Raw genomic sequence first — 16680 nt, 5'->3', positions numbered from 1 at the left:
TGCTTCTCCTGAGTATGGGGATACCACATGTGTGAGACTTTTTGGGAGCCTAGCCATGTACAGGACCCCGAAAACTAAGCCTTTAGGATTTCTAAAGGTGTAAAATTGTGATTTTACTCCTCAATACCTATCACAGTTACAGAGACCCCAAAATGTCCAGATAGCACAAAACCCCTCCAAATAACCCCATTTTGGAGGCAAGAGGCATGGCAAGTATTTTGCAGGTCTCATTTGTTTATGAAAATTAAGAAAGAAAAGAAAAAAAAATGTTTTTCAATTTTCTAAACTTTGACAAAAAGCGAGATCTGCAAAATACCAAACATGCATCTCAGCAAATAGGTTAGGGTGACTACTTTCCAAAATGGGATCATTTGGAGGGGGAGGGGTTGTGATCACCATTTTATGGCCTTCAAAACTGTAATAGGTAGTGAGGAGTGAAATCAAAAATTTATGCCCTTAGAAATCCTGAATGCGGTGCTTGGTTTTCGGGGTCCTGTGTGCGGCTAGGCTCCCAAAAAGTCTCACACAAGTGATATCCCCATACTCAGCAGAAGCAGCAGAATGTATTTTGGGGTGTAATTCCACATATAGCCATGGCATGTGTGAGAAATATGATTTGGACCAGTGCACAAAGCAAGGTCCATAAAGACATGGATGAGCAAGTTTGGGGTGGAGCAACTTGACTGGGCTGCACAGAGTCCTCCTGACCTCAACCTGAAAGAACACCTTGGGGGTGAATTAGAGCAGAGACTACGAGCCAGGCCTTCCCGACCACATCAGTGTCTGACCTCACAAATGCAATTCTGGAAGAATGGTCAAACATTCCCATAGACACACTAAACCGTGTGGACAGTCTTCCCAGAAGAGTTGAAGCTGTTATAGGTGCAAAGGGTAGGCCAACTCAATAATGAACCCTACAGACCAAGACTGGGATGCCATTAAAGTTCATGTGTGTGTAAAGGCAGGCGTCCCAATACTTTTAGTAATATTAGTGTACTACTAACTAGAAATGCCCCATTGATAAATGCCTGGAGTGCTGCTCAAAGCACTGCAAAACTTCCCCCTGCAGTCCAAACACAGGTCAGGCACTGACATTCAAACAGAGGAGCATAGCCATGAGGAGTTCAGGCTGTATCTTTACCTCTCTATACAGTGTCTGGGTTCCAGTGTGCGGCATTTCCACATTCTGTCTTCTGGTCTGTTTCAGCTAGACTGGATGACTAAAAATGCCATTATGTTTTTAATTTATCTTTACAGCACTTACCAAGCTTGTGGTGACACTATTCTTTACTGATGCAAGTTTGATCTTTTCTTTTTCTTTGGCTTTGTTCTTTTTACGCTTACAACAACAGCAACAAATACAGATGATGAGCAGCAGGATTAGGAAAGCTGCCACACCGAATAAAGTGTAGATGGCCCATCGTGGCACTGATTATACAGGGAGGAAAATGGACAGTTAGGACAAATACACAAGCAAAGGGGATAAAAGAACAATAACAATGTGTTGGGCAAGTATTTACATAGTTGCTTTTACTTAACTATACCTGATGCTGCTATAAGTACAGTAATGATATATATTATTTAAACTTGTATTCAAAATTAGTTACAGTAATTAGTTAAGTCAAAAATGTTACTTAATTTCAGGGGAAGTTAAAGGTTTTGGGAATTGTTTTAGAATTATCAGTTGGTAAACTGGCCATTTGGGTGGCAATCTAATTGAGCAATCAAATTTTGTTTCCATTTTGTCAAAAATTCAAGGCAATCAAAGAAATAAAATGGTGATTTTGACTGACCAAGAAAGATGGAATAAAGTGGCCTTGATCAAACAAGCTGATGACTTTCTATGCAATTGCCATATTTTGTTCTGTTTAAATCCATTCCAGTTGGATAGCAGTTGTCCATCTTTAATAAAAAGGTGTCAATTTATTGCTCAGTTTTGACTTTAAAATCAACCAGTTTGGAACTCGTGGGTGGTACACTGCATAGTTTCATGTGATTACTCCTGATCGTGTTTGCAGTTCCTGGTTGATGAAAAGTCATTAAAATCAATTAAAAATTGCCAACTTTAGGGTCAGAGGTTAGGCTAAAGTTAGTGTTAGGGGGTAGAGGTTTAGTTTAGAGTGAATCATTTTTCAGGTACAATAATTTTCACATCAAAGCCATACATCATATACTCTGTAGGTGTTGGTTTTACGTGCACATTAGCAATAGAATTTACTCATGAGTAGTTTATTGGTACTGAACATAAAGCTAAAATAAAGGTGTGCACTAATACTTCCTCACCAACCACCACCAATGAACCACTGCGGTATTAGCCTAAAATCCCAATATCATTGGCGCAACAGTGCAAGGCCTCCACCACTGTTATAAGCTGGTGCATTGAGGAGGCTGGAGTCTTCCAGTTCTTGTATGCACATGTTGGGGGTTGCAGGAAATATGTCTGTATTAATATAGTGTTGCTTGTATTTGATTCATGGTGACAAAAGCATGCCATCCATTATGCTTATAACATTTCATTATGCACATTGCACAGTTCATCACTGGCACAACAGACATTGTTAAAATAGGTAGGGGGTATGTGGTTTTGAGCAATGAAGTAAAGCCTCATACACAGGATTTGGCAGGGAATTGTGTGATCACAGCCTGTTTGCCTAAAATCCAACCATTAGTACACTCCATCAGTTGGCCAACTTTCCGCCAACAAATGTTGGCTAGCAGGCTAGTAAATTTTCAGTGGATAACAATCTGTTGCCAGATTTTCGTATCGTGTATACACAAGTCTGTCAAACAAAAGTCCAATGTACAAACACGCATGCTTGGAATTAGTGCCATTAGCAGAAGGTGCCCAAAGGGTGGCACTCAAGAGCTGAAATTCCAAGTAGTATGTCACTAAATTCGTGTTTGTTGGCCGACAATTGTGTGCCGTTAGTATGCAAGACAAAATCCAGGCACACGCCCTTCGGACAAAAGTCTGACACTTTGTCAGCTGAAAAATCTGATCGTGTGTACGAGGCTTAAGGCACATGTATGTGGTATCATGAGAAACACCAGGAATGTTGGAAGCTTAGAGTGGCCAGTCCAAGTGTTCTAAGGCCCTCATAGCTTTCTTTACTCTCCAAGATCCTCAAGCCTCACTTGACTGCATTGTTACAAGTTGTCAGAAGCCTTTTTGTCCGATTGATCTTGGGAATGGATTGGGAATGGACTGTGAAAACCATAACAGCTGAACTACTCTTTTCCAGAACTGTGACTGCTCTACCTTACATGTGAAGGATTTACAGAGTACAATTGCAGTACTTACAAGGTATTTTATTTAAAATGCTCTCTATCCATCCCAAGATCCCCGAAGCTGGAGCAAAGGTGGTGCTGGTTACAGTGGGACTAGTTGTATTTGCACTTTTAGTCATGATTATTGTTGGAGAGAGGAAGAGTTCCTCTTCCAGTGCACCGTACCTGGTAGAGAAAAAAAAAAAGAAAATTAAAATATACTTTGGCAAATATGAAACATTACGTATTATGTGGCTATTTATATCAGTTTGCTCTTCCAGCATCCTATTTCAGAAATGGTAAGAGGCAGAGGTGTAGCTACATACACAGGGCCCTGGATTAAAAACTAAGATGTCAGCACGGCTTCCTGATACCTCCAATGGCGAACCCTGAAAACACACTTATTCAGGGAAGCCTACCCCACTTCCACCTGAGAAGTGTACCCGAGTCACCTCCATCAGATCATCCCCCACAGCCATTACCTTTTGTACCACCTCCCCCTCCCTTTAACTTGTAAGCTCCATTAACAGGGCTGTATTGAGCTATATTGTAATAGTACCGCCCTCCCTTCTACATTGTAAAGCGCTGCGTAAACTGTTGGCGCCATATAAATCCTAAAAAAAAAAAAAGTTAATTTTCACTTACGTTATTACAGCTTTATTACAGTAACATAACAAATCAAAACCTCATTTAATTGTAAATTAAATAAAAAAAGATCCCGAATATAATTATTATAGATACTAAAACTAGAGAGTGCAAAATCTGGTGCAGCTGGGCATGGTAGTCAATCAGCTTCTAACCTTAGCTTGTTTCATTAAGCTTTGACAATAAAACCCGGTTTCTATGCAGAGCTGCATCAGATTTTGCACTCTCTAGTTTTAGTAAATCAGCCCCACTGCCTCCATTAAGTTTACTTCTTGAGCCTCTAACGGCAGAAAGAAAAGAAAAATGAGAGATAACATGAGAAACTCTCCTTCTTCTTTATAAAATGTTAAGTTCAAAAAGAATTGGTAGTTAGAAAAGGGAACATAGGTTATGTTTGGCCCTCCTGACGTCGCTGGCCCTTTCATGGCTGCTCCCTCACAGCTACATCACAGGTATTCCCCAGGCAACAAGGTACAACAGTACATACAATTCTGACAATGCTTTTATCCTCTGCTTTATTAGATCTGCCTACACTCTGCAGACTATCGTTTACACTACTCTAAAAGGTTTCTTAGCAATAAATCTTTACTATATAAATGTATTTATAGACAAACTGTACCTATTCACTGAAGAAGAGCCACAACTCCCCAAAACGTCTTGTCTTAGCCGTATAAATGTTTTGGCTGAATTCAGAATGCATTTGTGTTAGGAAGAAAAAGGAAGGAAATCATTTCCTGACAGGAAAATGTGAGGAATAGCCAATCCAATGTTCTTCACAGTCTTTTGTGTAGATTCTTAAAGTGTTACTAAACCCACAACAGTCAAATCAGTTTGTATATGCAGCAGAGCATGCTTGTTATACTCACTGTGGAACTTAAGAGGTTAATCCTCTGCATTGTGTAAAAAGGCTGTTTTATCCTGTATGCATAGAGCCTCCCTCTCCTGCAATTACTAGCTTGGGAAGGCCAGCTAATGTCGCGTACACACAATCAAATTGTCCGGCGTACTTAGTCCGCCGAAACGCATTCCACTGGACAATCCGATCGTGTGTGGGCTTCAGCGGACTTTCTCAGCGTAAAGTCCAGTGGACTTAGAAAGTAGTTTTGCAGTCCAATCTTTCCGCCTTGGGTTTTCAGCGGAAAATACGTTTGTGAGTATGCTAGTCTGGCGGACTAAGAATGATGCATGCTCAGAAGCAAGTACGAGAAGGAAGCTATTGGCTACTGGTTATTGAACTTCCTTTTTCTAGTCCCGTCATACGTGCTGTATGTCATTGCGCTAGCAAACGCTGGACTTTCTGTGTGTCCGTGTGTGGCCAAGTCTGTTCGGTAGAAAGTCCGCTGGACTATCCGCCGGATTGTTTGCCGGACTAAGTACGCCTGACTATTCGATCATGTGTATGCGGCATAACACACAGGAATTAGCCAACCTGCACATGCTCAGTTGTGTCTTTTATGCTGGTGAGAACAATTACTTGTTCTCAGAGATAGCCAAGTCACATGATAATGGCATCACACATGTGGAGCGTGTATACAGGCTGCAGGGAAAATTTCCACCCACCTGAACGCTCAGCACTGGAGAAACTCTGCATGTTTATCATGTAAACGTGGTATACGGATCAGCCAATAAAGTATATAGTGGCAATAGTTTAATGTAAAAAGAAGATTTATAAGCTAGATGAACTATTTTCATATTACTGAGTTTAGTAACACTAATGTTTCCATAGTGGTCTCGAGTATGCATTTTTTTCTTTGAAATTATTCCCTGAATTACTCACTTATTCCTATATCCTTTCATGCCTTTACATCTACTGTACATTGTCTACACTCACAGTTGTGTTCTTTCATAAACAGACCATTGCTTGGATATTTACATATGGTTATAGTTTATTTTCTATTTGTGCACCCACATCAGTTTTTTGTTTTTCTGTTACTGAACCTGGGACACTGTAAGGCCTCTTTCACACGGGACGGATCAGTAATGATCCGCCCCGTGATGATCTGCTCGCTCAGCGGGGATCGCTCCGTTGTCCCCGCTGAGCCGGCTGCGGACAGGACGGTCTCCGCACACTGTGCAGGGACCGCCCTGTCAGCTCTCCGCTCTCCTCTATGGGGATCGGATGAGCACGGACCATGTGTCCGTGTTCATCCGATCCGCTCTGCAGACGGATAGAAAAATAGGATTTTCCTCCGTCTGCAGAATCGGACAGTTGCGGAGGCGGACAATAGCAGGTGTCAGCGGATGCTCATCCGCAGACACCCGCTATCCCATAGGGATGAATGTATGGCCCGTATTTCATCCGCAAACGGATGGATGAAATACGGACATACCATCCGCATGTGTGAAAGGGGCCTTACTATGTTTGTGTGGCAAGTGTAGAAGTTTATATATTACTAGAATGGATAGCATAAGCCAATGTTTTTCAACTTTTTCTGAGTCAAGGCACCCTTTAAAATTCTACACAACCTGGAGGCACCCTTTTCTAAAATGTAAAAAACTAAATGAAGTGTTTTACATAGCGCAGCAACATCCACACACGTAAGACGCCCAACATTTGAGGCGATTTATTCCTCCAACTTAGCAAACTGGTTCTGTTTAGTATTCTAGTGTTTCTTTTTCTTCTCCAAGTTTCTCTCCCTTACTCAGTTAATGTGACCCTAGTGCTGACAGAGAGGGGCACAGAAGGGACAAACAAGGATGTTGTGCAGATTCCCAACATTTCCCTTATCAATCAATGATGTCATTGGTCGTGAGGATGCTGGTGGCTGGAAGGTTGTACAATGAAAACATTTGACTTTGTGGAACTTAAAAGGCAGGCTTCATCCAGCCAATGGCTTGTATAAAATTTTTAGGCAAGTTTTAGCCCTTGTACACACGGTCAGAGATTCCGACGGAATGTTTCCTATCGGACCATTTTGTCGGATATTCCGACTGTGTGTGGTCTGCATCGGACTGTTTCCGTCGGAATATCCGATGGACCAAGTTTTCCAACTTGCCGGTAAAATTTTCTGACAAAATGCTCCTATCGGACATACTCCGATCATGTGTAGCCTACTCCGACGGACAAAGTGCCACACATGCTCAGATCAAATTCCTAGACCAAAGCTATTGGCTACTAGCCTGAACGTAGTCCCGTCGTAACGAAATAACGTCATCACGTTATGTACAATCGGATTTTCCGACAACTTAGTCCGACCGTGTGTATGCAACATCACTTCCGGACCTCTTCCGGAATTAATCCGTCGGAATTACGCCGACGGATTTGGTTGTCGGAATCTCTGACCGTGTGTACAAGGGCTTAGGCACCCTGGTTGTAAAAACTTCTCTATATGCAGTAAATACTTCTATTTAATAAACTAATAAAGGTGGCACAGTAGTGAACTAGGGCAGTGTTTCTCAACCTTTTTTCAGCCAAGGCACCCTTTAAAATTATGTATAATCTGGAGGCACCTCATTCCAAAATGCAAAAAAATAAAAAAAACGTATAATTTTACATATTGCAGCAACATTCATGTGGACCGCTTATTGTTCAGGGTGATTTGTTTCATTCACAAACTGGTACGGACTAAAATTCTAGGTTTTCTCTTCTTCCTCAGCTTCTCTCCCTCTCTGTTACAGTAACATGAGCCCAGTGCCAACAGAGAGGGTCAGGGAAGAGGCAAATAAGGATGCTGTAAAGGGGTCCGACATCCTCCTTATCAACCAATGACATCATTGGTTGTTAGGATGCCAGTGGCAGGCCCATATGGTGCCCAACATTTTAATGCTGCACAATAAAAACCTGTAGCTTTGTATACCAAAAAGGCAGGCTTGATGTACTCTCTGGTTAGTGGGCACATTTTTAAACACTTTTGTCAAGGCACCTGGTTGAAAAAGGATGAACTAGGGAATCAAGAGAAGCATGCTATGGATACATAGGTGTATTTAGAGCAGCCATTTGAATCAACCAGGGTTCTGTGAAGCCCCAGGGTTCTTTCACAGGCTGATGGAGGTTTCTTGTGCTGTGGTGGATTGAATCCTCATCCGATAGTGCCTGTCAGGTTTCAAGAACAACGCTGTTTGGGAGAGTGAGTGGTATGACACCAATGATCTTTTCAGCTATCTGAAAAGTGTTGAATTTTGCCCACCGTTCTAAGAGCACACTCTTCTTAATGACCTCTTTGCAATTTAAGAGACATTTTTCCATTTTAATTTGGATGAACGTTTTTTAGCAGGGGTTCCCCAAGATCTAGAAATAATCCTAAGAGCTCCCTTGCGATAAAGTTGAGAAAGGCCATTTTAGAGAAATGCCATGCACCACAAGGCATGTGAGGTCTCTGCATGGCCTCCTAGCTCTCTGTCCTTCCTATGCAGTAGCAATCATAGCTCCTAATTTGAGTGTCGGCCCTGTTACATTTTTAAAGGTCAGCTGTAAAAGGTCCTTGATTTTTTACAGCAAGCATTCACTGGATCCTATAAGTGCATCCAGTCACTGGATCCTATAAGTGCGTGCCGTACAACAGGCAATACCCCCCAGGTATGCGATTACAGTCTGTGCCATCCAAGTGACTCCTCGCTTTAGATAAGGGGCTATCTCAAGTGGGGTGCCAGGCCCATTATAATGCTGTGAATCACTGTCTACCACTGCAGTTTTTGGGGTATATTTGAAAAGTTCAAAGGTATTATGATATAGTAAATTAATGAGTTGCATAATACGTTTGAATTCATATTGCAGCTATCCATCACACAGCCATAAGGGAGAGTTAAAGATAGCATTTTGTAGAGTGAACCACTCTTCTCAACGATTGTGTGATACAGGAAGGAAAACCCTAAAACTGTTATTAAGCCAGTGCATAATTTATCAGCTCAGCTTGCTGGCCAGCTAATGCTAGTTTGAAAAAAAAAAATCACAGCATCATAAAGCACTAACTGTTCCTAAACTGTGTAGTACCACCTCTGAAACAATGTATTACAGAGACATGAAGCAGTGGGATTAAGTAGGTAGTTGACGAACAAAAGCCTTTACCCCACCCAAGTCCTATTTGGTCTCAAACTAATTATTTTAAGAATGGTATATTTAGTGGTATAATTTAGTGTAATTTAGGAAAAGAAAAACTATTGACAGAACTGCTGCTCGCTGGATGCTTTCTGTTTTTTGCACCTCTGTAAAATCTAGAAATTGTGCGTTAAAAATCCCAAGTAAACAGCAGGCCCAGAAAGACTTAAACCAGCCTGCCTAGCTCCCACAATCATACCATGGACAAAATCACTGAGTTCATGTTTTTTTTCAAAAAATCTTTGGATTGATGTAAACATTAACTGATGTTCCTGACCTGTATTTGCATGATTTTATGTGTTCCGCTCCTGCCACATGATTGGTCGATTAGATATCTGCATAAATAAACAGGTGTCATCACAGAAACCTCCACTTGATTTAAAGGGCTCATGGGCTAATATACAAATGTTAAAGCTGAGTATTGATTTTTTTTTTTTTAAAGTAAACCAAGAGGGAGCATGTCTCTTCTGCATTAACGTTTTCTACCCAACTGTCAACAATATACACAGTGACAGAGCTCAGTATAAAATGTTGACGTCTGCTGAGATGAATGAACACCTGTGTATGCGCAGGAGTGATGTCATCTCTGCCCAGCCAATCCAAATGGCCGAAGACTGGAACCGAGAACAAGACCATCTGAAAATTTCAATGGCATGTGAGGGAACTCTGTAACACCATTGCACTGATATGGAGGGGAGTATAGTTCCATTTTAAAAGGAACCATATACTCGCAGCTCTCTTGCTAGAGGGATACCACTCGATATGCCGGGTGTGCTTGGCTAGTATACATGGAGCATTTTTATTTTACACGAACCAAAAAGAAAATGAAAAAACATTGCAGATTGTTAGTGGTTTAGGTTGATAGATTGGTAGTGGTTTAGGCTGAAATTCACTGCAGATGTCCTCTGGCTAAAACCTCCAAATCAGTTCAGTCATCTCCAAAGACAAGAATTTATTTCGCTAACTGCTCACGAGAGCAGAAAATAAACAGTTTGTCCCAGTACTTGACATTCACTGATGTTTTCATGGCAAACATACTTGAAAGGTAAGAAGCACTTGAGTCTAAAGAATATTTGGCAGCAGTTTTGCATACGACTTCCCAGTTTTGTTTTCAATCCGGTAATCAGGTTCACTCGTTTCTACATTAGTCGCTTATTGCAGCAGATTCTGTTAATGTGTGTTCAGCATTGTCTTGTGATCCCATATGACTGATTTGTTTTGCAATTTACACGTTATTAAGCAATCCTTATGATATTTTCATGCATCACTCGAGTCAAGTGAAAATGTGGTCAGTCTGGTCCTAGCTAAAGAGTTTATAAATATAAAGATGTACTGTGGTCTGCCTGTTAATACATGTGCCCATAGAACACTCTTCTCTGTTCTCCCAGAGTGTATGTACTGTATGTGTCCAGTGCCATGGGAAGATCATCTGCCAGTCAAGGAGAAGCCCCAAGCTCTTTAATTTGGTGCTACAAAAACTAACACGAATTTAAAACAGTAAAGCAAGGGAGTAAAGTAAATAATAAGGGTTAACTAACATTCTACCTACAAATTTTAGGGTTAGAAAACTTATTAGCATTACCTACAAATATTATTTGGGATTTGTGCCTTTAGTAAAAGGCAATACAATCATATTTCTGGTACATAACATTTTTTGAGTAAGTTAGCAACATTTGAATTGACAGTTGCACTGAAAAATTAAACTTGAATATTGTGACACACAACTACCCTTTATTACACTGTCACATCTGCTCTGTCACAGAGGAATGTAGTTCCTATTCAGAAACACTAAGCCTAGATCCACACTATGAATTGCACAAGAATCGTGCTGCATTATTGTACAATTCATATGCGATTCAGTGCGGTGAAATTTGAGTGCCTTAAATTGCACCGCAACAAAATCGTGCATGCAGCAATTTTGAGAATACACTGCAATCAGATTGCATGGTTGTTTTGTACCATGCAATCCAGCATTTAGGGTGTTGTTAAGATTGCACTGACAACCACTGGAAATCGCAAGGGCAGTGCAGTTTGAATGCGGTGCAGGAAATTGGTTACCCACTCCATATTCTATTGCGTACTGAGGCTAAATGCATTCAGTGTTACCCTTCGGGCAACATGTGACAAAATGTGGTTTTATTGTGAATTTGCTGTTTGTCTGTAGTATTCTCTTTGCTTGTACCCGTCTTCTTTTTTGCGGGGATTCCTAGCATCTATGAGATCAACAAGTGCCAACACTTAAGGATCACTAAATATATGCGCCACTAGCTGTTACAACAAAAAGATAATAGACCATTTACAATGGCCAGTAAAGGTAAAAGCCATTGATCAGCCTACATAACAATGCTTCTACCCCTGGGAAGCTACATCACGCTTGTTTGGAATGTAATCTCCCTTTAAGACCAATTGTGAGCAGCATCAACTCTGTCATCTATAACAGTGGTCTCCAAACTATGGCCCAGCGGCTGGATTTGGCCCTTTGCTTGCTTTTATCTGATTCTTTGTCTGCTTTTTACCAGTGAAGGGCACAATTCCTTCAAATGACAGCAACAATGGGGGCCAATTCCCACCAATGACATCAACTATGGGGCACAGTTCCTCCCAATTACACCAAAAATGGGCCACAATGACACATATTATGGGGCATAATTCCTTCCAATGACACCAGTGATGAGGATATGTTTACTCCCTCTGATCCTGGGACATTTTGTCCCCCCCCCCCCCCCCCCCCAAAGGCCACAGTCTGTCCTCCATAAAGTCTGAAGGACAGTCAACTGGCTCTTTGTTTAGAAACTTTGGAGACCCCTGATATATAACATTGCTACATAGCAATCTTCTATCTTGCCACCCTTAGTTGGCAACACAGTGCACCATATAAAACTCCCAAGAATTTTGTCAAGGATGGGGATGACTTGTATGTTGTGGACTACAGAAAATACACCCCGTGTCTGTGTTGTGAACCCTACCCCCCACTGAAACACAAACAAGGGTTATTAGAACTCTGCAACATCAGCTTGAAATGGTAACAACATAAACATGGGTTGATTTACTAAAGACAAACAGATTGTTAACTTTTAGAGGAAAGCGGCCCTTTGTAAGAGGATTTTCCCCAGAGCTTAGTGAACAAGGTGAAGCTCTGTTGACGTCTATCATCCAATCATGTACAACAAATGTAAAATTTCACCACAATGACCAAGCTCTGAGACAAATTCCTTTCCTTTCAAAGTGAGCAGCCTATTTGACTTCAGTAAGTCAAACCCAGTGTCTAAAGACAAGGAACACAGATATCTCAGAAGTACTTTGAAAGTTTGTGGTTATCCAGACTGGGCTTTTGTTAAATCATTCACAAGGTCAAGGTAAACACACAGGCCCATCGAATAGAGGGATAAGCAAAACACATGGATTAATAGAGTCATCCCATATGTAGATGGGAGTGTTGTAAAAACTGTGATTATTCTTTAACATACATCACATTCCTGTGTCTGTTAAGGCCAGCAATACACCAAAACAAAAATGTATATATCCAAAATACCCAACACCCAAGCAAATGTGAAATCATTTGGTATCTGCATGAGCAATATAGTGAAGAATGCAAAGACCTGTACATTGGGGAGATGAAGCAGTCAACAAATAGGTTAGGAGGGCAAACTCTAAAGGTCAAGACTACAGTTTTCCTAAATCTTAAGGAAAAGGGGAAATCTTTTAGGACGGTGAGGTGCACATTTTGGACTAAGAGGACAACTGGTTTGCAAAAGGGGTGAAAGAGGCCCTCTTGAACTGGAACAACCATCATTGGGGGGGGGGGGGGGGGTGATTATGTAACTAGAACAGGGTGTATCCATCTGTTTTTTCATGGTGATTTGATTAAGGTGTCAGTGCTGCCTGTGTAGAACTTAAGTGCCTGTAATGAAACTACTACTAGATATAAATTGACCATGACAAATAAGAACCTTCACAGAGATAATAAATAACCTGGGAGTTTGTTGGCATATTTTTTCAATACACTCGCTTTCCTGGTTGGTAGAAATGGGTTTCTATGATAAAGTGATGTCCCATTTCAAAGCTGCTATAACCCATTTTTGTCTATTAAATGATGTTCATTCAAGCACTTGTGAAGGAGTGCCTTAACAAAATCAGATGACATCTTCACTAGACATGCTTAGGTGCCAATGCATGGGAGCATGCCATTGAGAATGAATGGCATCCCCACGTGTCTGTTAAAGAGCAGTGCATGTCTGTGCAGATCGGGAATGTGTAATTATACACTCATTCCCAACCTGCACATACTGTATGTGAACCTAGGGTAACCAGAAATTTCCAAAAAACCTCTTGCTACTTTATCCAAAACTGGAAAAGAGTTTAGGCTTTAGAGCTACTCTTGAGTACATCACAAAAAAATTTAATTGCCCATCGCTAGAGACTTAACCTTGACTAATAGGCTTGTTTTACTCTTGTTTAACCCCCACTTAATAGCCACAGCTAGCATGATACAGTTGTGTATATACTCTTTCAGCTTTATTTTCCAAGAGTGAGCTGACTTATAAGGGTCTGTTTATCCATGTATTGACCCACAGTTCTCACATTTTTCAGTTGCATTCAGTTGGAAAAATGTGTGAAGCTTGAACAAAAGTTGGCTAAATCTTGGGTGTAAACAGTGAAAAATGGACCACATAGACTTGCACCAATCACCAACCACCAATCACCAACCACCAATGTAAGGGGTTATTTCTACAATGACCACTAATGTTGGAGGACACTAAAATTGTACTCCCTGCCCTTCTTTTCAGCAGTTGTTATTCACTTCAATAATACTACTAAAAATAATTTTGTAAGGGTTGGCAACCAAATTATATGCCTTGGGTGTCAAACATGCTGGGTATGCCACATTATTTATTCTTTTATTTAAAACTTTCTTTAACTTATTGATCATGGCACTGTACCATAAGCTTTAGGAATGATCTTCTTCAGTGGGGGTTTTTTAGGACTTGATAATTATTTCAAGGGTTCCTCAGGTTGAAAAAACTGCCGTAGACAAGACTTTCTCAAGCAGGGTTCCCTTCAGCTGTTGATAGAGGTTCTTGGACTGTTGGTGCCCAACAGATAGTTCTAGAGCGAACATCATTATTTGGCAGATTCAGAGGCAGAATACTCTTTTGCTGGGGATTCCGAGACCTGAATATTAATTAAAGTGTTCCTCAGGGGTTAAAAGGTTGAGAAAAACTGGGTTAAATGCAAATGCATTGAACTCAGTGACCGATATACAGTACAGTATGACTATATAAAGTGGCCCCTTACTGATATGCCTCTCCTGCAAAAGGTGCAATACAAAAAAGTGGGATTTTTAAAAGGTGCTACCTTAGGTCTGGCAACAATTACACATTCATTTAATTATTAACATTTTTATTTATTTCACCAGGTGATATCTTCAAACCAAACTGTTTTCATGCCTTAAAAGGCTACAGATATCAATCTTAAGCTGGCCATACATTATACAATTTTCTTTTTCAATTTCCTTTAGATTTACCTTTAACTATGTAGTGTAAGGCCTGCCGGATTGCATAAAAATTGAAAGTGTTTAGGTTTGCCTTCATATTGTACGGCTTTGGTAAATCTAAAAGGAAAATTGTACAAGAGTGAATATTATATGGCCAGCCTTAGAAGAGTTTTTACTCATACCCAACTGGGTCCTGATGTTTCTGGTGGAGGTGTTTTGGTGTTTCTGTATCTGGAGAAGGCCTTTGACTCAGTGGGTTGATATTACATATGATCACTCAGTGGAGGTTAATAAAATAAATGGTGGGGTGTAAAAACTCTTCCCAGTTTGCAGGGACAATGGGAAGGGCTGACCCCTTTCACCAGGATTATTCACCCTCATGATGGAACCCATAATCTTAGCTTTATGTACATTTCATGTGATCTAAGGCATCTAGGTAGGTAGTCTTCAGGAAAAGACAGCCCTGTATGCGGATGATAACCTAGTGCTCTTCCTTTGTGACTCAGAAGCATCATTGTCTGCAGCCCTCTCTAGCTTAAACAATTTTGCCACCTTTTTAGGTCTGAAAGTGAATCCAAAAAAAAAGTAAAATCCAAAATTCTGCCTTTACACATACTTTCCTCTTGCATGAAGCCCCCTCTGAATGTTCTCTCTAACGGGTGGACAAAGTGAAATATCTTGGCATTACTATCTCTACTAGCGACAGTGTATGACTTTATAACCCCTCAATGTTTCCGCTCTGACAGCGACTCTTAAACATAAATTACTTTCCTGAAGACATTGCCCTTATTTCTAATTGGGGAAAAAATGTCTTAAAAAGATAAACCCCCTCTTTCCTATAGATTTTCCCAAATCCCCCCATATGAAACCCAAAAACCATTTTCAAAAGATTGATTAACCTCAGCTTTTCTTTGGCAGGGAGGCAATCCCTGAATCAGGTTTTACTGAAACCTTGGTGTGAGGGAGGCCTAGCTGTACCCTATTTTTATAAATACTTTCAGGCTAATCAGGTAATTTTTGCCCCCCATAGTTGACAACTACTTTTGATGATGCTACAATGTCTCGGGAGGCGGTGGCGACGGTTGGCTCTTTAGAGGCCCTATCCCCCTTAGTGCATCGAGGACTAAAGTTCCCACACACTCACAGTTTCCATGCACTCTATCAGAGCCTGGGATGCTACATGGAGAGCGGAACCTTCTCAGCCTCTCCCCACGCTTCATTGTGGAAGAATTCACATTTCGAACATTTCTATACTTATCTTTACCCGTTAATATGGACTACATTTGGAATCAACAAAATACGTGATGTTATTCAAAATATAGCTTTGTTACTCTTCAATGGGTGGAGATCTTTCTATAAGTTGCCTACTTCACACCTATTCAGATACCTACAGTTCAGACATGCCTTCCACACAGAGTACGGAAGTAGTAAGCTTTCCCTCATATCTACAGACTTGGAACTTTTGCTTAGAGAGGATTCCCTAACCAAAGCATATTCTACTACATATAAACAATTGTTTACAGAAATAGGTAAACTCCTAAGATCTTTCTGAACTGCATGGATCAATGATGTTCCTAGGGTCGATATGACGATTGGAATGACATGTGGGGAGGCTCCCTTCACCAAATTGGTATCAGCTAGAGACCATTTGATCCAATATAACTTCTTACGTAGAATTTACCTGACCCCAGCTAGACGGGTGGACTCTAGCTCCAACCAAAACCATTTGCACCTTGCTTACCTTATTATTTTTCTATGACAGAAAGCTTATCATTCTTTCTTGGAAGAAGGCCTCTGCACGTTGCATATCTGCTTGGAAGGCTTTAATAAAGGCCTTTCATTTCACAAAGCTGTGTATGCCAACAGGGGTGGACCTTGTAAATTTGACAAGCTTTGGGGAGGATGGATTAATTCAGCATTTACAGTTTGAGTGATTTCTCTCCTGGTAATTCCCGATAAATTTATTGCCTTCAGGATCTTTCTCCTAATGTCATACCGGATTGCTGTAATTATATACCGTATATATTTCTTTGTTGTCCCACTTGGAAATTACCTTTACATGTATCTATTTGTATGAGAAAACAATTATCCCTGTACAGTAAATGTTCAGGATATTCTCTATAAATGGGCTTTTTTTTGTAAGTGATGTACATTTGATATTCTAGCTCTGGCTGGGCCACTTCTGTTCTTTGTCTGTTGTATTAAGCAATATGTAGGTTGCTATTGCTAACAACTTAAA

At 40.6% G+C, this 16680-nt stretch overlaps 1 protein-coding gene across 2 annotated transcripts in view; it reads right to left on the bottom strand.

Annotated features, from left to right (window-relative positions):
• Window positions 1-16680, bottom strand: part of SYT8 (synaptotagmin 8) — an 84648-nt gene that overhangs the window by 36666 nt on the left and 31302 nt on the right. Inside the window, exons 1-3 of one of the 2 annotated variants that reach the window (XM_077460608.1) lie at window positions 4532-4622; window positions 3302-3453; window positions 1265-1428 (exon numbers count right to left, since the gene is read on the bottom strand). In XM_077460608.1, the coding sequence (XP_077316734.1) occupies window positions 1265-1428; window positions 3302-3407 (270 nt within the window). In that variant the 5' untranslated portion in view covers window positions 3408-3453; window positions 4532-4622. Of the gene's footprint in view, window positions 1-1264; window positions 1429-3301; window positions 3454-4531; window positions 4623-16680 lie in introns of those variants that run through there. The other variant, XM_077460603.1, reaches the window with a different exon arrangement.

The sequence above is a fragment of the Lithobates pipiens genome, unplaced genomic scaffold, assembly GCF_037356315.1.
Source record: "Lithobates pipiens isolate NorthernLeopardFrog02 unplaced genomic scaffold, aLitPip1_a1.2 Scaffold_10, whole genome shotgun sequence".
NCBI lineage: Eukaryota > Metazoa > Chordata > Amphibia > Anura > Ranidae > Lithobates > Lithobates pipiens.
Note: the sequence above shows the minus strand (reverse complement) of the source record. Positions and strands in the feature narration are given on the sequence as shown.